Raw genomic sequence first — 23284 nt, 5'->3', positions numbered from 1 at the left:
AACGTGGTATTGTAAACACATTGTTCGTGGCCAGTGTTTGCTTGTTTGCAGACTTTTTTGTAATGCTTTGACAGTGCTACTGTATCTTTTTTGACACTATGGAACGCCGTTTAGGTCGTTGCGTATGTATGTTGTGACTCTACCAATGTGTGACTTCGGAAGGGCAACACCTGAAAAATAGCCCACTTGGTAGTGTGTACTGGTGCTCGACCAGTCGTCGAAAGCCAACATCACCCACGATAAAGAATGGTTGATTGTCAAGGGCAATGAATTCCATTATCTTGGCTTTAATGGATTTCGTCTTTGAGTTGTCTCGCTGAAATGTTCTAACTCTTTCAAATGACTGCTCGACTTGTTCACTGCTCGATCCACACAGTAGACATTGTGGGCTAGGTTAGGGATGCTGTGTTGCATGAGTAAGGCAACATTTTACGTTTGTCAATACGTCATGTTATATACAGTGGGGCAAAAAAGTATTTAGTCAGCCACCAATTGTGCAAGTTCTCCCACTTGCGAGAGGCCTGTAATTTTCATCATAGGTACACTTCAGTGGAGACCCAGCCACGTTTCATCTTCAATGCCCTTGCTAATGGAAGGTTTTCACTCAAAATCTCACGATACATGGCACCATTAATTCTTTCCTTTACACGGATCAGTCGTCCTTGTCCCTTTGCAGAAAAACAGCCCCAAAGCATGATGTTTCCACCCCCATGCTTCACAGTAGGTATGGTGTTCTTTGGATGCAACTCAGCATTCTTTGTCCTCCAAACACGGCAAGTTGAGTTTTTGCCAAAAAGTCATTTTCTGGATTTATTTTCTCATTTTGTCTGTCATAGTTGAAGTGTACCTATGATGAAAATACAGGCCTCATCTTTTTAAGTGGGAGAACTTGCACAATTGGTGGCTGACTAAATACTTTTTTGCCCCACTGTAGGTATGCACGGCAACTTTGACATCGGTTTTTAACATTGGCATTAAACTAGACATCAGGCCCCTACCGATGTTGGCATTTTTAGCTAATATCGGCCGATATCGTGCACCCCTAGTTACAATTGTTTAATTTTGCTACTGCAGGCAGCATCAGCTAGAGACAGTTTGCTGTACCTGTGCCAAAACGCTGGCATTTTTCATCTTATAGCTTGTTCTCCATCTTAAAAAAAAAACAACTGGTGAGCCAACATGTTTTCAGAACTTTTATTTCCCTGACTGATCAAAACTGATTTTCTCATGCTCTCGTCTCTCTGCAGCAGACATCGTGAGCAATATGTTTGGAACCTGAAATCACAATACAATTGCAGTGTATTATCACAATGCATATCGTATCTGCACCTAAATATTGTGCTAATATCCTATTGTGTGGTCCCTGGCAATTCCCAGCCCTACTAGCTACATCATGCTTTGGTATTTCAGACTCCTCCCTTGACAATTGCCCATACAGCACTGCTGCTCCCAGACCCAACACAAAAGCGTATTTGCCCAAAAACATCTACTACCACTGCCCATCGGATTAGTAGCTCCTCAGTGGTCAAAGGCTGCAGCTAGCCACGTGGACCAGTGGACATGGCATTGGTCCACACCACAATGCCATGTTTCCACCCCTCAGTAGTCAATGGCTGGATGTCTTGTCAGGGATGTATGCTAGTGGTTTACCCATCACTCAGTGTTGTTGTATGGTGCAATAGCAACCAGGAGAACAAGTGGTGGAGCCCTGAGCCCTCTTGCCTGTCAAACAACCTGCCTTTTCCCAGCATGTTAATGTATGTGGAGGGTGAGTCATCATGACCCAAGCTGTTTCCACTTCCTCTATTCCTGTCAATGGGTTCTATCTGGCCTGTCAAACTTGGCACCTCCGTGAGTGAGGATGAAGACTTCACTGAAATACTATTGACTAAGCCTACAGTATGAAGCCCACATGCACTACTTGTCATTGACTGCTCTGGCAATTTTGGGCTAGCAGGTGCATTCCAGCAATATACAAATAAGGATTAGCCAACATTTTCTCTTGCAAATAGTGTTAGTCCTCCTAGTCCTTTACCCTGCCAACTAATTCAAAGTCAGTGACTACTTGCAACACTATTCAAATGGATTGACTAGGCAAACAAAAATATTGTATTGGCCAAGCATAGGCCTATATTGTTCCTCGATTTGAATATTCCAATATTACATGAACTTTTTGTGGCTGCTAGATAAGGGAGGAAATTATCTTAACAAATGACTTGCTAATTATCCCTGTTTATTATTTTTTTATGTCATGAAAACACCACCTTATGCTGGCATATTCAGCACTGGGGTCACAGTCCTCATATGCCTCACCCTTCCTCCGGGCAGGGACCCTACACACGTGGTGTGATACGGAAAGGAAAGTAAGAGGCATGGCTATGCCATGGTAAGTTTTTTTTTTTTTTTTATTATTATTATTTTTTATTTTTTCCAATGGAAAAAATCCATGAATCCACTGGAGTCGTATGTGGTCTGACAGCTGAAGGGACCGTGGTGTGCCTGCCATACTCTAGCTCTAACCAACAGCCTCCGAGTTGACCTTTACCCTGTTGATTCAGTTCATCCTGCTGCTGTAGGCTAGGCTAGAGTGGGTTTGTGCATAACAGGCTAAATATTTCCCTTTTAGGACAGAGGTTTAACAACTGATGATGATAAAATGAGTATCGCTTGAAGGCATATCCCCTGAAACTGCATGTACTAATAGAGGGCAAAAGATGTTCCATTGTCATGAGGTTAAGATATCTTTATTTTTTTTGTAAATGTGAATAAATCTACTTTGTTGCAACATCGGTTCTTGTAAACTGCCAGTGTTGCAATTACTAGGGCTGTGATGATACCAGTATCACAATATTTTTGGGTTAGGGTTGGCAAAAATGAAAACACGACGCAGACAGCCTCTGGTCTTTTAACAATTAGCTGTATATAAGTTGTGTGCTATAGCTTAGAAATTAAATAAATATCACTCTGGATGACAAAATAATGATGTTTTGTTTCCAACATTGGGCTGTTTTCCTAAATAAGTTAAATCCGCTTCATGTTTTGTTTACTTGCCACGGTACTAATGTATCTCCATACTGGTATCATCTCGGCCTGAGCAAATATTAAAACGAGGACTAACCTTGTTCTTTAACCAAACATTTTAATTAACTAAAGGCTGTTTTGCATGAGTGTTGTCCAATATTTAATGTGTATCACTTCTTAGAAATACCAGCCCTTGCCAAATTGAGCCATATACAACGAGCTGTCTTTTTAGTCAAATAATTTCATTTCTCTCTTGTCTATTCTGCTTTATTCCACTGGTGTTGCATGTTAATAGGCTGTGTGGGACAATGCATAGGAGATGTCATTTCTAATGTATGGGGGTTGATGGAGGCAATCTGAGCATGCTCTTTTGTTTTCATACAAGCTCCTCTGTTTCCTGATTTTGATTAATCTTCTAACCTTGTGAGAACTCAAATTAATAAGCCCACCAACTCATGTGTTTCTGTCCATCAGTGTGCCACGGTCTAGATTGCCCACTGTCATTAGTCTATTTGTTGGGGGAGGGCGAAGAAAGGTTAGTGTAAATCTCAAAATATTTTCTCCCGGCCTCGTTCATAAACATGTCGTGGCATGCTGGGTGTGACCCTGCTTGTTGAATAGTTTACTCCTACACACTGGGGCCACCATGACAATAGTCTGTGTCTGTCTGTGGGACCATTACCCCAGCAGCACTGTATGAGCTCCTTTCTTTAGGTATTTATTCCCAAAGCTGTGAAGCACGGAGTGTCCCCTTCATATCAAACACGCCATTAGCTGATGACCATACATTTCTTAACTTCTTTGGGGTATTGGGTACCTTGGATGAAAAACGTGCCCAAATTAACCTGCCTGCTACTCAGCCGTAAAAGCTAGACTATGTATATAATTAATATATTTGGATAGAAAACACTCTGAAGTTTCTAAAACTGTTTGAATGATGTCTGAGTATAACAGAACTCATATGGCAGGCAAAAACCTGAGAAAAAAATCCAACCAGGATGTGGGAATTCTGAGGTTTGTAGTTTTTCAACTCAGCCCCCATTGAAGATACAGGGTGATATTAGTTATGTTTCACTTCCCAAGGCTTCCACTAGATGTCAACAGTATTTAGAACCTGTTTTGAGGATTCTACTCTAAAGGAGGGGCTCATAACAGCTCTTTGAGTGAGTGGTCTGGCAGAGTGCCACAGCCTCTGTCTGGCGCGCTCACGTGAAAGGTACGTTCCACTTCATTTGTACAGACAAAGGAATTGTCAGGTTTGAACATTTAAGAATTTTTTATGTTAAACATCCTAAAAATTGATTCCATACTTAGTTTGGCATGTTTCTACGGGCTGTAACGGAACATTTTGAACTTTTTGAAGCAACCTGAATATTTAACAAAAGAAGATGTTTATCATTTATGGTGGAACTGGGATTTAAAGTGCATTCTATTTCAAAGGTAAGTGAATATTTAAAATGCTATTTCTGAGTGATGTTGACTACCCAATATGGTGGGTATCTATTTGGCTGCTTTGTTGTCTAAAGGCTGAACTCAGAATATTGCATGGTTTGCTTTCTCCGTAAAGTTTCTTTGAAATCTGACAAGGCGGTTGCATTAACTTCTTATGGCTGCAATCCCATTAACGGGAGCGATATGACAACAGCCAGTCAAAGTAATTAATAATAATCTAATATTTAAATCCTCAAACATACATGTATATCATACCATTTTAAAGCTATTCCCGTTGTTAATCCCACCACAGTGTCCGATTACAAATATGCTTTACAGCAAAAGCACCACAAACGATTGTTAGGTCGCCACAGAAAAACACAGCCATTTTTTCCCCAGCCAAAGAGAAGAGTTTCAAAAAGCACAAATAGAGAAAATGTATCACAAACCTTTGATCTTCATCAGATGACACTAATAGGAATTCATGTTACACAATACATGTATGTTTTGTTTGATAAAGTTAATATTTATCAAAATATGAGTTTACATTGGCGCGTTACATTCACTAGTTCCAAAAACATCCAGTGATTTTGCATAGCCACACCATTCAACAAAATACTCATCATAAATGTAGATGGTAATACAAGTTATACACATGGAATTATAGATGTACCTCTCCTTAATGCAACCGCTGTGTCTGATTAAAAAAAAAAAAAATATATATTAAAAACTTTACGGAATAAGCCAGCCATGCAATAATCTGAGACGGCGCTCAGAACAATTTGACACAATAGCCGCCATGTTGACGTCAACATAAACAAGAAATGACATGCTAAATATTCCCTTACCTTTGATCTACATCAGTAAGCACTCCAGGAATCCCAAGTCCACAATAAAGGTTTGATAATGTCCAAATACCTTCTTTTGTTAGCGTGTTTGGTATACATATCCAAATGCTCATTCTGGTCAGCGTTACATCGGACAAAAACTTGAAAAAGTTATATTACAGGTCAAAAACATTTCAAACTAAGTACAGAACCAATCATTAGGATTTTTTAACATATAGCTTCAATAAAGTTCCAACCGGAGAATTCCTTCCTGTCTTCATGAGCAATGGAACGCAAGTGGGTAACATGAGGAATAAGCGTGATCAGAAAATGGCTGCTTGATAGACACCTGATGCATTCTGCTCTCATTCACTCCCACAACACCATAGAAGTCTCGTTAAAATGTATATTATTGGTTAATATATAATATAATAATATATGCCATTTAGCAGACGCTTTTATCCAAAGCGACTTACAGTCATGTGTGCATACATTCTACGTATGGGTGGCCCCGGGGATCGAACCCACTACCCTGGCGTTACAAGTGCCATGCTCTACCAACTGAGCTGACATCTAGTGGAACCCTTAGGCAGTGCAACATCATTAATATCTCAAGGGGATTTCATTGGGGACTCTGAATACATACAAAGCTCAGATTTCTCACTTCCTGTTTGGATTGCAACTCAGGATTTTGCCTGCCATATGAGTTCTGTTACACTCACAGACATCATTCAAACAGTTTTTGAAACTTCAGTGTTTTCTATTCAATAATAATATGCATATATTAGCAACTGAGACTGAGGAGCAGGCCGTTTACTTTGGGCAACTTATTCATCCAAGCTACTCAATACTGCCCCCCCCCCAGCCATAAGAAATTAAGGAGAAATTTAGCTAAAGTTCCATGTATAATAGTCGTATCTTTATCAATGTTTATTATGAGTATTTCTGTAAATTGATGTGGCTCTCTGCAATATCACCGTAATGTAACGCGCCAATGTAAACTCAGATTTTTTTATATAAATATGAACTTTATCAAACAAAACACATGTATTGTATAACATGAAGTCCTATGAGTGTCATCTGATGAAGATCATCAAATGTTAGTGATTAATTTTTATCTCTTTCTGCTTTTTGTGACTCCTCTCTTTGGCTGGAAAAAATGGCTGTGTTTTTCTGTGGCTTGGTGGTGATCTAACATAATCATTTGTGGTGCTTTCGCTGTAAATCGTTTTTGAAATCAGACACTGGCTGGATTAATGCGACTTATCTTTAAAATGGTGTAAAATACTTGTATGCTTGAGGAATTTTAATTATGAGATTTTTTTGTTTTGAATTTGGCGCCCTGTACTTTCACTGGCTGTTGCCAGATGGAACCCATTGGGGGTTCCACTAGCGGAAGGTTAATGGTGTTTTAAAATAGCTTCTCAGGTAGTAGGCTAACACACCAACAGCTGTGAGAATCTCTGAAAGGAACCTCAGCCAATTTCTTTTGAATTTGTATTTTGTATGGCGACTTCGTAGTCTACTTGCTTATGACATTATAGACAGGTTGGTTGTTCAGCAACAAAACCAGTGCTGGGTCAACTATGGGGAAAGACAGACCAGGGTTGGCTTAGATTATTAACAGCATGTAAACTATATTTAGTCTCCAATGTTCATTGAAAACACATTTGCACAATGAGCTTGTTGTCTCTCAAATACAACGTTACAGTTTGTTTGTTAGCTAGCTAGTGAATTTTAGCCATATTAGCGACATCAGTAAAAACACCTCAAAACAAGACATGGTATCAAGATAAAACTTGCTGAAAAGACCACCTATGATTCCCACATGGTAGCTTCTTGTCATTGTTGCTAGCTATCTGGCCATCCAGAATCACAACAACATGGCCTTCTGCCCCATTGAAGCATGCGTATTGTTTTCATGACTGTCAGCTAACCAGTATACAGCCAGCTAGCAGGTGGACTGGTTAAACAGCAACTCATTTGGCTCCTATCCTCAGGTGTGTTTGACTGACTGTATCTGACCATTCTTTAAAGCCTTTGTTGACAAGGAGTGGACCAATGATAAGGCTTGGTGGATATGCTGTTCTGTGTGGCGGTGATTCTCTGTGTGTGTGTGTGTGTGTGTGTAAGCCTGTTTAGCGTGGCTACCGCACTCCGTGGTAGAGTTGAGCTGCTGCCCTGGTGTCACTGTGAGAGCCAGTTCCTCCCTGGCCATGCTCTGTCTTCATTACCCAGAGTTGTGTGGAGGCACACTGCCAGAGCGTGCTCTTTAGCATCTCCGTGTCACAGCGCTTTAATGAAATTGATGGCCTATGTCTAAATCTGAGCCTGTCTTTATGCAGCCGAGTTCTCTCCTCTCAGGATTATGCTTTGCCTCCACAGTTCTCTCCACTGTCACACTTAGCCGTACTCTTGACTTGCAAACTGAGGGCTTCATCAGCAGAGAGCTTGGAGACTGGGTTGATTTGCTCATTTACCAGGCTTGGGACTGTCTGGGAGACATTCTTACCTGCCTCGGCTCTCGCCAACCTCTTGTTTTAACATTAAGCATTTGTTTTTTCACAAAAGTGGCACCAGCTTACTTTTATTGTATTTTTTTAAAACATTTTTTTTAAATATCCCTCCTTTTTAAGGATCATCTTTTTTTTCAGCTGTTTATTCATCTAATCTCCTCAGATCTACTTCTAGTCTACAGATGCATTCTGGAGGTAGGAGGAAAATCGAATGTGGATGAAGGATTATTCTCCCCAGATGAAATGGACTGTTGTCAATGCTCTCCCTTCATAGGAAAGCATTGTTCCTTTGCCACACTGTTGTGCACTTAAAGTGTTTTTGTGTTCATCTAGCAGATGTGATTTATTAATATTTTTTTCCCCTCATTTCTTGAGCCCTTTTCAAATTCAAATGTTTAAACGCTCTCAACTCTGATAGTACACAGCTGTCAGGGAAGAGGCTGTATTTTCCACTTCGGCAGGATCCTAAGAAGACCCTCAGTGTGAATGAAGTGGGATCATTTTCCCACCAATGGGCAGCTCTGGAAACGCCAGACTGGACACACACAGTCTATCCCTACTGTCCGGACTGACTAGTGAGAGGAGCAGTTTGACCATTTGCCCAGTGTTGCCAAGCTGTCTGGGCAGAGGACTATTCTCAGCTAGCATCAGCCAGTATAGTATACAGTCTCAATAAGGCTCTAACACTGCAACCAGCCAGCATGGCATCAGTCAGCCAACAGCTGAGCTACATATGCGCAGGAGCCAGTGTGCTGTCACTATGGGACTAGCTTTAATTTTAACCTGAAAAAGAACTGAATGAATAAGAGATTGCTGCTTCCATCCCGTGCTGATTGCTAAAAATGTGACCGTTGCATCTAAAAGCTCTTTAAAAGCCTCCTGTTTCTACATTAATGTCCCGTCACTCTCTTGTAATGTAACAGGGTACCACACAGTGACAGACGCCCAGGAGAGAGAGCGTAGTCTCGTGTGGAATTGCGATGCATGTCAGTGTCCCACTCTTAATGAGCAGCGTTTATCCCCTAGTCAGAACTAGATAAGTGGAGAGTTTTATCACAGCCGAGCAGGTGGAATCAGTGGCTGCGCCGCTGCTGCCTCCGGGAGGGCACTCCATCTAACGTTGCTGATGACTACAAAGTTTTTAGTGATTTCTCCTTTCTTTACTCTGTGCAGGATTGCTTTGCGCAAACTGTTAAGGAGTTTTCCTCATTCATTTCAACCACAATCACTGTAAGGAGAATTCTAAAGAACTGGAAATATCTAGCTTCTGATCTACGCTATATGCCTATAGGCTAAACATACACATAGGTATTACAACTGTTGGAGTGCACCAGGTCTTTGCCATGCCTTATGAGCAACCTTGACAATCTAGAAAGTAAACTCCCTTAGCTCAGTGGTTGATGGCTTTTGGTCTTATGGTATGGTTCACTCTGGAGTAGGGCTGTCCTCGACTTTAAAAAAACCTGTGAGAAATTAACTTGAAATGGGCCATGTTTACTGGTTGCTCAGGAGGTAAAAGAGAAGTCGGATGGGTAGAATAAATGTGACTAGTTGTTGAAAATACTGGAGATCAAGAAAAAGGATCAAGTGCTACGTGCATGTTAATATGTGCCAAACAGGTGCTGTATAGATGACTATAATTTCTGTGAATGTTTGGAACAATGTAAACAAAATAAATGTGTTTGAGTCATTATTATAAAAAAAAAATAAAGCCTTTATTACAGCAGTCGACTAAATTGGGTCAGCTGTACTCTGGAGTGTGGCGTACTGATGACCAGGTTTTGATAGCAGTTGGTTAGTAATGTTGGTACTCCTCAGCTTTATTGAAAAGTATGTAAGCCTTTTTCATGTCTTAGTCGTGACAGACTTTCAGCATATTTATAGAGAAGACCACTCAACATGTACTGCACTGACACAAATGATTAGTGGAAATAAATTGATAAGATTGTCAAATCAAATTTTATTGGTCACATACTAGAGGTCGGCCGATTAATCGTAATGGCCGATTAATTGGGGCCGATTTTCAAGTTTTCATAACAATCGGAAATCGACATCTTTGGGTGCCGATTTTGCCTATATTTTTTTAGTTATTTGTTTTTATATTCCTTTTAACTAGGCAAGTCAGTTAAGAACACATTCTTATTTTCAATGACTGCCTAGGAACGGTGGGTTAACTGCCTTGTTCAGGGGCAGAACGACAGATTTTTCACCTTGTCAACTCGGGGATGCAATCTTGCAACCTTACAGTTAACTAGTCCAACGCTCTAACCACCTGCCTCTCATTGCACTCCACGAGGAGCCTGCCTGTTATGCGAATGTAGTAGAAGCCAAGGTACATTGCTAGCTAGCATTAAACTTATCTTATTAAAAACAATCATAATCACGAGTTAGATCTACACATGGCTGATATTACTAGTTTATCTAGCGTGTCCTGCGTTGCATATAATCGATGCAACGCTGGGGGATGATTTAACAAAAGCGCATTTGCGAAAAAAGCACAATCGTTGGACGACTGTACCTAACCATAAACACCAATGCCTTTTCTTAAAATCAATACACAGAACTATATATTTTTAAACCGGCATAAAATAAATCCAGGTTAGCAGGCAATATTAACCAGGTGAAATTGTGTAATTTCTCTTGCATTCATTGCACGCAGAATCAGTGGCTGGCTCATTGTGAACTAATTTGCCAGAATTTTACGTAATTATGACATAACATTGAAGGTTGTGCAATGTAACAAGAATATTTAGACTTAAGGATGTCACATTAGATAAAATACCGAACGGTTCCGTATTTATTTATACCTTTATTTAACCAGGCAAGTCAGTTAAGAACAAATTCTTATTTTCAATGACAGCCTAGGAACAGTGGGTTAACTGCCTGTTCAGGGGCAGAACGACAGTTTTGTACCTTGTCAGCTCGGGGGTTTGAATTTGCAACCTTCCAGTTACTAGTCCAACGATCTAACCACTAGGCTACCCTGCCACCCCTGAAATAATAAACGTTTTGTTTTCGAAATGATAGTTTTCAGATCGTAAGCATTCATTCAAACAGCACTTTTGTGCGTTTTGCCAGCAGCTCTTTGCAAGCACAGCGCTGTTTATGACTTCAAGCCTATCAGCCTAATGGCTGGTGTAACCGATGTGAAATGGCTAGCTAGGTAGCTGGGTGTGAGCTAATAGCGTTTCAAACATCACTCGCTCTGAGACTTGGAGTAGTTATTCCCCTTGCTCTGCAAGGGCCGCAGCTTTTGTGGAGCGATGGGTAACGCTGCTTCGAGTGTGGCTGTTCTCGATGTGTTCCTGTTTCGAGCCCAGGTAGGGGCGAGGAGAGGGACGGAAGCTATACTGTTACACTGGCAATACTAAAGTGCCTATAAGAACTAGAGGTCGACCGATTATGATTTTTTTCAACGCCGATGCCGATTTATTGGCGGACCAAAAAAGCAGATACCGTTTTTTTTATTACAACAATACTGAATGAACACTTATTTTAACTTAATGTAATACATCAATGAAATCAATTTAGCATCAAGTAAATAATGAAACATGTTCAATTTGGTTTAAATAATGAAAAAACAAAGTGTTGGAGAAGAGAGTAAAAGTGCAATATGTGCTATGGAAGAAAGCTAACATTTTAGTTCCTTGCTCAGAACATGAGAACATATGAAAGCTGGTGGTTCCTTTTAACATGAGTCTTCAATATTCCCAGGTAAGAAGTTTTAGGTTGTAGTTTATTATAGGATTTATAGGACTATTTCCCTCTATACCATCTGTATTTCATTAACCTTTGACTATTGGATGTTCTTATAGGCACTTTAGTATTGCCAGTGTAACAGTATAGCTTCCGTCCCTCTAGTAAGCGCGCGCTAACTAGCTAGCCATTTTACTTCGGTTACACCAGCCTCATCTCGGGAGTTGAAAGACTTGAAGTCATAAACAGCGCAATGCTTGACGCACAACAAAGAGCTGCTGGCAAAACGCATGAAAGTGCTGTTTGAATGAATGTTTATGCCTGCTTCTGCCACCGCTCAGTCAGATGCTTGTATGCTCAGTTAGATTATATGCAACGCAGGACACGCTATCTAGAAATATCATCAACCATGTGTAGTTAACTAGTGATTATGATTGTGTGTATATATATATATATATACACATTTAATGCTAGCTAGCAACTTACATTGGCTTACTGCATTCGCGTAACAGGCTGTCTCCTTGTGGAGTGCAACAAGAGAGAGGCAGGTCATTATTGCGTTGGACTAGTTAACTGTAAGGTTGCAATATTGAATCCCCCGAGCTGACAAGGTGAAAATCTGTCGTTCTGCCCCTGAACAAGGCAGTGAACCCACCGTTCCTAGGCAGTTATTGAAAATAAGAATGTGTTCTTAACTGACTTGCCTAGTTAAAGGTATAAAAATAAAAATAAAAGTTTTAATTGGCAAATCGGCACCCAAAAATACAGATTTCCGATTGTTATGAAGACTTGAAATCGGCCCTAATTAATCGGTCAACCTCTAATAAGAACATCCAATAGTCAAAGGTATATGAAATACAAATGGTATAGAGAGAAATAGTCCTATAAATACTATGTTAACTACAACCTAAAACCTCTTACCTTGGAATATTGAAGTCTCATGTTAAAAGGAACCACCAACTTTCATATGTTCTCATGTTCTGAGCAAGAAACTTAAACGTTAGCTTTTTTACATGGCACATATTGCACTTTTACTTCTCCAACACTTTGTTTTTGCATTATTTAAACCAAATTGAACATGTTTCATTATTTATTTGAGGCTAAATAGATTTTTATTGATGTATTATATTAAGTTCAAATAAGTGTTCATTCAGTATTGTTGTAATTGTCATTATTACAAATAAAATAAAATAAATTGTCTGATTAATCAGTATCGCCTTTTTTGGTCCTCCAATAATCTGTATCGGCGTTGAAAAATCATAATCTGTCGACCTCTAGTCCCTATGATGGGAAGGGGAGTGGGGATATCATTGGCAGCACACTGCAGTCTTGTGCTTGTGGAAGGTGTTTTTACCCCCAGCATTAACACTGTAAATATCTAATACACCCTCAAAGAATGCATTCAAAATGTGTTTGCGGTAGCCAATTGTTTCAATTGATTGTTTTTACTATTGCTGCAGCAGTTTTTAGATGGGGAAAAGTGAATATAGCAAATATTTAGCTGAAAATAACCATTGGGTCTCTGTAGTATCTTGTGGGTGTCCTTCACAAGTGAAGCTATTCTTAGTCCCAAAAACAGTGCTTGAGGAAGTAACCTCTTTATCCAAGGAAGGATGAAATTGAAAACATGTTCATGCCAACATGTTAAAGTGTTGGCGATAGGCTGTAGCCAATGCACATAAGCTGTCATATCCAGACCAATACTGACATTGAAAAATGTAGCCAAATTTTAATGACTTAATTGTGTGTGTGTGCTAAACGCCAGTCATGTTTGGCAAATGTAATATAGGATCATTAATAATATCTATTGGCTTGATTCTGTTGACATACTTCAGGCACTGTTCCTTCAGATAGGAGAGAAGTGACAGTGGTTGTTGCACACTGCAACATCACCCACCTTGCAATTTTCTATGGACCCAGTCAAAATTTTGTAACTATTTTACCATAAATTTATTGTTTCAAATCTGGAAGTTATTTTTTTCATTTTATGAAGCATCTCTTACTGTGTTCTGACCATAGGAATGTTACAGGGTTTCGTTTAACACGTCCTCATGCCATCGAAACCTGTTTCTCATGTTCTCAACTTTCTTTCCTTGTCCAGCAGCCAAAGTCACAATCCTAATCATATTACCAAACCATGCAAGACACAACTCTTTAGATCTTACCTCTTTCTAAATTCATATTTTCATTTCTGTCATGTAAAACCGCTAGCATTTGCACTTTGAGAACGTTTTTTTCCCTCTAATTGCATTTTGGAACATTTGCGCCAATAGCCTACTGCCATGTGCGAATTGCTGCGCTTATAATGAATGTGAAGAAATAAACTATTAGGCTATCAACATTTTTAATCTATACCTTCTGACCTGTTGCATCAACCTAATTTCTTTTTTTTTTTTAATGTTGATGTATAGTGGTTGTATTAAATTGGGCTCTATTGCGTCTCAAAATGGTCCCAGAGTACGTTTTGGAATATTTATTTATTGCACAGGACAAACTGACCAATAGAATAGGTGAACTTTTCTACCCATGGGGGATAGTAGATTGACATAGGCTAGTGATTTTGCTGTTCTTAATTCATTCTTGTTGGCTGACGAATGGTTAATGTGAACAGTTCTTCTAACATCTTCAATATGCGCCTCTGAATTTGATAAGAGGGACGCGCGCTGCAGCATGCCTATTGTGCGTCTTCCCTAGTAGCCTACTTCGGCGCTGCAATGCCTGTGAGAAGGACCTGAATGTGAGTGAGAGGTGCTTCGGAGCGCGGTGATTAGCAGCCGGAAGAAGGGAATTTATAATCATTATATTCAGCCCAAAGGCACAACGGTCACTTTTGCAGCAACGGTTAGGGTTAGGGGCATGACGGCCACACAAGGGGGCATCAACAGCCTGATTGTCAGCAAACTTGATGATGGAGTTGGTGTCGTGTGAAGCGAACATATGAATTAGGCTATATATTTTTTTTATCTCCCCCTCCCGCAGTATATCAAATTAACTTCTTACGGCTGACATTTCCATTAAAGGGATTGATATAACAGCCAGTGAAAGTGCAGGGCGCCAAATTCAAACAAATCTCATAATTAAAATTCCTCAAACATACAACTATTTTACTCCATTTTAAAGATAAACTTGTTGTTAATCCCGCCACAGTGTCCGATTTCAAAAAGGCTTTACGACGAAAGCACACCAAACGATTATGTTAGGTCAGTACCAAGAAAAACACAGACTGTTGACATCTAGTGGAAGCCTTAGGAAGTGCAATCGGACCAAATTTACACTATCTTGGATAGGCAAAGAGTTGAAAAACTACAAATCTCAGAATTCCCACTTCCTGGTTGGATTTTTTCTCTCGGGTTTTTGCCTGCCATATGAGTTCTGTTATACTCAGACATCATTCAAACCGTTTTAGAAATGTCAGAGTGTTTTCTATACAAATCTACTAATATTATGCATATCTTAGCTTCTGGGCCTGAGTACCAGGCAGTTTACTCTGGGCACCTTATTCACCCAAACTACTCAATACCGCACCCCAGCCATAAGAAGTTAAAATGCTCTGGTGATTTAAAATGTATTTCAAAAAGATATCCCACGAAATTGAGGGAAACAATCTTCTCTCTGAAGTTTGACAAATGGCAATTTTTCTGTGTTGGTGGAGTTTCTCTGCTGTAATGTGTTTCTGAGAGCAGGTGGAGGGAAGATGACGCTGGGGATTGGATCACATCAGTGTAGAGATGCCTGGAACCCCTGCTAGGAGCTGGAAATGATGAGAATGGTGTTTGTGTCAGATAATAAAGTGGTCTGAGTCAGTAGAGTAAAGTGTGTCTAGCTAGTTGTTCTTGATGGGAATCACTCTAGGTCCCTATGATGGGAAGGGGAGTGGGGATATAATTGGCAGCACACTGCAGTCTTGTGCTTATCATCTACTCAACTTGTGGAAGGTGTTTTTCCCACCCAGCATTTCAACACTAAATATCTAACACACCCTCAAAGAATACATTCAAAATGTGTTTGCGGTAGCCAATTGTTTTAATTGATTGTTTTTACCATTGCTGCAGCAGTTTTAGATGGAATGGGAAAAGTGAATGAACCAAATATTAAGCTGAAAATAACCATTGGGCCTCTATAGTTTTGTACTATCTTGTTGGCGCAGGTGTCCTTCAAAAGTGCAACTGTTTTTAGTTCCAAAAATAGTGCTTGAGGAAGTAACATCTTTAAGGATGAAATGGAAAACACACACACAGTAAGTCTAAATCAATGGTGAGAATGAGAGAAATTCACACAGCCTGCTGTTGTATTATTCATAACATACTTGTGAATCTAGGGAAGGCTAAAGCTTTCATAATGAGGAATTATGTGTCATGGTCTCTCTCGGGTTTAAAATAAGTCCTTATAGACGTTTTGAGGTAGTGCTGTTCTGAAGTTTTGACACTGCACTCCATGCCGATCAGGAATGAGTTGTTTGACATTTTAAGGCCATTAAAAGCCCTTTTTCACCTCTGTTCCTGCAGGTCAGCATGGAAACCCTCTGAACAAGTACATCCGCCACTATGAGGGCCTGTCCTACGACACCGAGGCCCTGCACAGCAACCACCAGAGAGCCAAGAGGGCCGTCTCCCACGAGGACAAGGTCCTGCAGCTTGACTTCCATGCACATGGAAGGTACGTCACACTCTTTAGTCTACTGTACATTAAAAGTTCATTAGAGATCTAGCATTAGCCTGGTTGCCAAATCTGTAGTGCTTTAGCCAACTCATCTGATTTTTTATTTTTGTTGTCATGCCATTAATTGACCAATTATTGAATGACATGACAATGTCAGTCAGAGGAGTTGGATAGAATATGAACAGATCTGGCTTCTGCTTTCCAGTTAAGTCGAGCGTCACGCCCAACTCTACAAACCTGTTGATGCTCGTAGTAAAGAACTGACCTGTGAAGTGTTTTCCTGCATGATCAAAAGTTATTTTTAAGGGAGGATTCGCCCAAGACTCTGTGTGGGGTTTTGGATTACAGGAATATCTTAACATCCTGACCGCTGGAATCTTGTGAGAACATTGTATTTCCCACACTGGCTGGGACATTGAGAGCAGTGTGGTAGTCTGGCTTGGCATTGTACACCAGCATGATGCAGGGATAGCCTACTGGAAGACAGAGGGTGTTCTCTGGTAACCAGGCCTAAAGTGTTATATCAGCCTGCAGCAAGCTACTACTTCTCACAGGCCCCCACCTACTCCTATCAAATGTTTAGTATTCTGTCCTAGGCTGACTCTGTGCCTGTCTGTATGTGGGATGAGTTGATGGTTATTGGGTTATTAAATCCAGCCGATTGTAGTCTCCAGCTATCTCTGACTTTGACTGATATGATCACCAAGGAGTTTTTCCAAATCACATCTCGGCAAAACACAAACCTAGAGGTTAATATGAAGAGATAGAAAAGATGTGCATACAACTAAGAGAAGGGCTGCTGTCTGGTTTCTGGTTAATCCAAAATGCATTATTTGGGGAATGATGGCCAGGAGCTTGTCTCTCTCGCCCCCCCCCTCACCCATATAATCTGCTGTTTCTATTTCAGATGGTAGATAGTCTTACTGATTTTGGGACTGGCAGTCCATGTTACCACCTGTCTCTTAACTAAGATGACCTTCACCCTCCCTCAAAATCCTCTGTCCTCTTCAGTTCACAAACTGACAGTACAGGACTGTGTATTTATTCTGCCAGCTCTGTCCTCCTTCTCTTCCCTTTGTCACGGGAGCGGTACTGAGTCCTGACCTTTGTGTGGATTCACTCCCAGTGAAGGGGGTATCGTCCTCTTGTGTAACGGACACCAGCAGCACCTCAGGTGGAGGCAGGCAGAGCAAACTGTAGAGTAGAGGTTCTTTTGGGAGCTGCAATACAGCTAGACCTATCTCTGCTATAGTGTTACCTACCTTCTAATCCCAAAGCTACTGGGCAGAGGACTCTTGTCACATAGGCTACCATGTTTCTTTAGAAGATATGTTTTTTGTGTATGTACAACAACATGTGCATGTCACTCCTGTCAAATGATGATATTCATGTCAGTTTTAACCCCCCCCCCCCCCGGCTTAAATCACGTCAGTCCTAGTCTGTTCAAGTAGACCCTAGTTTCTCTTTCATAATGGCACCATTTTATGTTTTGGAAACAATTACTTTGGGTGATAACTAGAGGTCGATCTACTTAACCGACATGGCTGATAATTAGGGCCGATTCTCAAGTTTTCATAACAGTCGGTAATTGGCGATTTTGGAAGCTGATTACATTGCATTCCACGAGGAAACTGTGTGGCAGGCTGACCACCTGTTACGCGAGTGCAGCAAGGAGCCATGCTAAGTTGCTAGCTAGCATTAAACTTATCTTTAAAAAAACAATCAATCTTCACAATCACTTGTTAACTACACATGGTTGATATTACTAGGTTAACTAGCTTGCCCTGCGTTGCATGTAATCAACGCGGTGCCTGTTAATGTATCATCGAATCACAGCCTACATCACCAAACGGGTGATGATTTAACAAAAGCACAATCGTTTTACGAATGTACCTAACCATAAACATCAATGCCTTTCTTAAAATCAATGCAAAAAAGTATATTTTTTTTAACCTGCATATTTGGATAAAATAAATTCATGTTAGCAGGCAATATTAACTAGGTAAATTGTGTCACTTTTCTTGCGTTCACTGCACGCAGAGTCAGTGTATATGCAACAGTTTGGGCCGCCTGGCTCGTTGCGAACTGTGTGAAGACCGTAATTCATTTGCCAGAATTTTACATAATTATGACATAACATTGAAGGTTGTGCAGTGTAACAGCAATATTTAGACTTAGGGTTGCCACCCGTTCCATCAAATACGGAACGGTTCCGTATTTCACTGAAAGAATAAACCTTTTGTTTTCGAAATGAGTTTCTGGATTTGACCATATTAATGACCAAAGGCTCATATTTCTGTGTTTGCTATATCAAATCAGAGACTTAATTATAATAGTCTGACTGAGTGGTGGTAGGCAGCAGCAGGCTCGTAAGCATTCATTCAAACTTTACTGCGTTTGCTAGCAGCTGTTAGCAATGCTTGAAGCCCAGCGCTGTTTTTCAACTCCTGAGATTAGGCTGGCAATACTAAAGTGCCTATTAGAACATCCAATAGTCAAAGGTATATGAAATACAAATGGTATAGAGAGAAATAGTCGACGCATCATAATTCCTATAACTACAACCTAAAACTTCTCAACTGGGAATATTGAACCACCAGCTTTCATATGTTCTGAGCAAGGAACTTAAATCGTTAGATTTTATACATGGCACATATTGCACTTTTACTTTCTTCTTCAACACTGTGTTTTTGCAATATTTAAACCAAATTGAGCATGTCTCATTATTTTTTAGATTAAATAGATTTTATTTATGTATTATATTAATTTAAAATAAGTGTTGTGGTTCAGTATTGTTCTAATTGTCATTATTACAAATATATTTATATTTAATCGGTCGACCTCTAGTGATAACACAGCTTAGTTTCTGCTATCTGTATTTCCAGCTAGCAGGTTTGTGGTCTCCCAGGAATGGTGAGATAACAGGCTGCAGCGGTCACTTCCTGGTTCCGTCTGTTTCAGAGGACCGTTTCATTCACTGCTTGTTCTGGAGATAGCCCTGCAGGTGTTCACATTGTTTCCCAGTAGCTACACCAGATGGGTGGAATGGGCTAGTATGTCAGTTAGCAGTCACAAAAAACTGCCTCTGTGTAGAGCAGAGCTCATAATTACTCAGTGCCTCTGGACATGAAGGGGAACATGCAGCTTTTCTGGAGCCGGCTCGTCTTGTACACCTCCCACCCTTCGATGTGCCTCGGACGAGCTTATCACCAACCAACACTTTTAAACTGGGACACATGCACACTCTACTTGCATACATACATGCAAATGTACATCCATATACGTGCACACACACACACAATGAAACACAATGAAACACAATCTTTCTCATTGTGTGTGGTTGCGTCACTGTCCCAGCTATTAGAAAAGGTGTTTCACCCTCTCTCATTCTCTCTCTCTCCTTCTCCGTGGCCTGCTGTGTGTGTGAAAGGGTGCTGTGAGACCTAAAAATAATCTATCCCAGGAGCCCTGTCATTTTTCAACACCTTCCTTCTTTCTTCACCACTGTCTTCTGAAGGTTTTTTGTGGGGGACTGATCAGAATACCCCCTACTGTACTGCTTACACTCTGCGTCATGACATTATTAGCCCCATGGAAACAGCAGGAGCTGCTTGTGTGGGAGGCAGTCACAGCTAACGTTAACTTCATGTGAACGTTTTCCTCAGCCATGTCTTTTCTGCAAGCCCTTTGCTTTCTGCTGGGATGTCTTCACCAGTTTTCTGTCTCATCCTGGAGTGTAGTGTGATACATCAAGTGGGTTAACTTCTTAGGGCTGAGATCCTGCTAATGGGATCGATATGACAACAGCCAGTGAAAGTGTAGGGCGCCAAATTCAAAACGGACATCTCATAATTCTAATTCATCAGACATACAAGTATTTCACACCATTTTAAAGATGCATTTCTTGTTAATCCCACCACAGTGTCCGATTTCAAATAGGCTTTACGGCGGAAGCACCACAAACGATTGTTAGGTCAGAGCCGAGAAACAGAAAAACACAGCCATTTTTCCAGCCAAAGAGAGGAGTCACAAAAATCAGAAATGGAGAGAGAATTAATCACTAACCTTTCATCTTCATCAGATGACACTCATAGGACTTCATGTTACACAATACATGTATGTTTTGTTTGATAAAGTTCATATTTATATCACAAAATCTCAGTATACATTGGTGCGTTATGTTCAGTAGTTCCAAAAACATCTGGTGATTTTGCAGAGAGCCACATCAATTTACAGAAATACTCATAATAAACATTGATAAAAGATACAAGTGTTATGCATGGAATTATAGATACACTGCTCCTTAATGCAACCGCTGTGTCAGAAGCGCGTTCACTCAGAGCAGACAATGTCAAAAAGTTCCATTAGTCTGTAGAAACATGTCAAACGATGTATAGAATCAATCTTTAGGATGTTTTTAACATAAATCTTAAATAATGTTCCAACCGGACAATTCCTTTCTCTTCAGAAATGCAATGGAACGCGAGCTAACTCTCACTTGAACGAGCATCACGAGCATCACGAGCTCAAGGCATCCTGGGAGAGCCCTGACCCATTCCCCTCTCATTCTGCCCCACTTCACAGTGGAAGCATCAAACAAGGTTCTAAAGACTGTTGACATCTAGTGGAAGCATTGGGAAGTGCAACATGACCAATATCCTACTATCTTCAATAGGGAATGAGTTGATTTCCCACTTCCTGGTTGGATTTTTTTTATCAGGTTTTTGCCTGCCATATGAGTTCTGTTATACACAGACATCATTCAGTTTTAGAAACCTCAGAGTTTTCTATCCAAATATACTAATAATATGCATATATTAGCAACTGGGACTGAGTAGCAGGCAGTTTACTCTGGGCACCTCTGGGCATCTTCTTCATCCAAGCTACTCAATACTGCCCCCAGCCATAAGAAGTTAACAGGCCAGGTGAGTGTCTGTTGTGAAGAAAAATGATTGAGAGGATGGTGCACAACAGTACACGGCTTTATTCATTCACCCTTTTTGGGTAGTCCATCTAACATTTCCCTGAATTACCAGAATTCCAATAATAGTAGTGGAATGATTGAATGATTTGGTTTGGATAGTTCTGAGATATTTTCAGATCTCCGTTCCAGCTGTTGAGCACCGCCCTTATGACTGAGAACATGTGACGTCTGAGCAAGCACACCAAGGGCGGCATTCAGCCTCCATATCCCACCCCCAATTTTTCTCTATCTAGCATGAGCTGGAGGGAGCTTCTACCAAATGTACTTAAATTGACTTATACCCGTCTGTATCTTTTCACATCCAGTGTGAACGAGTGCAGACTTGTGGTAGAACGGTCAATTATTCTGGAGCTTGCCAGCTGAAGAGTTCCATCAGTCACTCCTGGGCTACAATCACCTATTCGGACCCGTTTTGCTGCCAATGTAGAGACCCACCGGGCCTTCACAACTGGACTACCGACGTTATCTGCCCGAGGGAGTTATCCAACTGGCCCCTCCGTTGCGACGTTACCTGAACGCCCATCAGCGGCCAGCTAATCGTTAGCTGTCTTAGATCCATTCAGATAGCAGGAGATAGACTATTTTTCTTGGGTCACTATAACTATATCTATTTTGCCAATCGGATTGATCCCCTCTAACCACACGGAACCCCACTAATCTACTGACGGAAACGCACGAGGTGGCTAATAACAGACCTCCATCCTATGCTAGCTTGCTACCGATGGCCCGGCTAGCTGTCTGAATCGCCGTGACCCCATCCAACCTCACTACTCACTGGACCCTTATGATCACTCGACTAAGCATGCCTCTCCTTAATGTCCATTGCTGTTCTGGTTAGTGTTTATTGGCTTATTTCACTGTAGAGCCTATAGCCCTGCTCATTATACCTTATCCAACCTTTCAGTTCCACCACTCACACATGCGATGACATCACCTGGTTTCAATGATGATTCTAGAGACAATATCTCTCTCATCGTCACTCTATGCCTTGGTTTACCTCCACTGTATTCACATCCTACCATACCTTTGTCTGTACATTATACCTTGAAGCTATTTTATTGTCCCCAGAAACCTCCTTTTACTCTCTGTTCTAGACGACCAATTCTCATAGCTTTTAGCCATACCCTCATCCTACTCCTCCTCTGTTCCTCTGGTGATGTAGAGGTTAATCCAGGCCCTGCAGTGCCTAGCTCCTCTCCTATTCTCTGGGCGCTCTCTTTTGATGACTTCTGTAACCGTAAAAGCCTTGGTTTCATGCATGTTAACATTAGAAGCCTCCTCCTTCTCCCTAAGTTTGTTTTATTCACTGCTTTAGCACACTCTGCCAACCTGGATGTTCTAGCCGTGTCTGAATCCTGGCTTAGGAAGACCACCAAAAATTCTGAAATTTTCATCCCTAACTACAACATTTTCAGACAATATAGAACGGCCAAAGGGGGCGGTGTTGCAATCTACTGTCCTACTATCCAGGTCTGTACCCAAACAATTTGAACGTCTACTTTTAAAAATCCACCTCTGTAAAAACGTCTCTCACCGTTGCCTCCTGCTATACACCACCATCTGCCCCAGCTGTGCTCTGGACACCATATGTGAACTGATTGCCCCCCATCTATCTTCAGAGCTTGTGCTACTAGGTGACCTAAACTGAAACATGCTTAACACCCCAGCCATCCTACAATCTAAGCTTGATGCTCTCAATCTCACACAAATGATCAATGAACCTACCAGGTACCACCCCAAAGCCATAAACATGGGCACCCTCATGGATATCATCCTAACCAACTTGCCCTCAAAATACACCTCTGCTGTTTTCAACCAAGATCTCAGCGATCACTGCCTCATTGCCTGCATCCGTAATGGGTCAGCGGTCAAACGACCTCCACTCATCACTGTCAAACGCTCCCTGAAACACTTCATCGAGCAGGCCTTTCTAATCGACCTGGCCGGGATATCCTGGAAGGATATTGATCTCATCCCGTCAGTAGAAGATGCCTGGTTATTTGTTTAAAATGCCTTCCTCACCATCTTAAATAAGCATGCCCCATTCAAGACATTTAGAACCAGGAACAGATATAGCCCTTGGTTCTCTCCAGACCTGACTGCCCTTAACCAAAACAAAAACTTCCTATGGCGCTCTGCATTAGCATCGA

General features: G+C 40.9%; 1 protein-coding gene across 1 annotated transcript in view; it reads left to right on the top strand.

The window, feature by feature from the left end:
* LOC124033743 (disintegrin and metalloproteinase domain-containing protein 10-like) overlaps positions 1-23284 on the top strand; it is a 129385-nt gene that overhangs the window by 14569 nt on the left and 91532 nt on the right. The window contains exon 2 of the mRNA XM_046345961.1: positions 15997-16147. Coding sequence (XP_046201917.1) covers positions 15997-16147 — 151 coding nt within the window. The remainder of the gene's footprint in view (positions 1-15996; positions 16148-23284) is intronic.

The sequence above is a fragment of the Oncorhynchus gorbuscha genome, linkage group LG04 (assembly GCF_021184085.1).
Source record: "Oncorhynchus gorbuscha isolate QuinsamMale2020 ecotype Even-year linkage group LG04, OgorEven_v1.0, whole genome shotgun sequence".
In the NCBI taxonomy this organism is placed as follows: Eukaryota; Metazoa; Chordata; class Actinopteri; order Salmoniformes; family Salmonidae; genus Oncorhynchus; species Oncorhynchus gorbuscha.
Note: the sequence above shows the minus strand (reverse complement) of the source record. Positions and strands in the feature narration are given on the sequence as shown.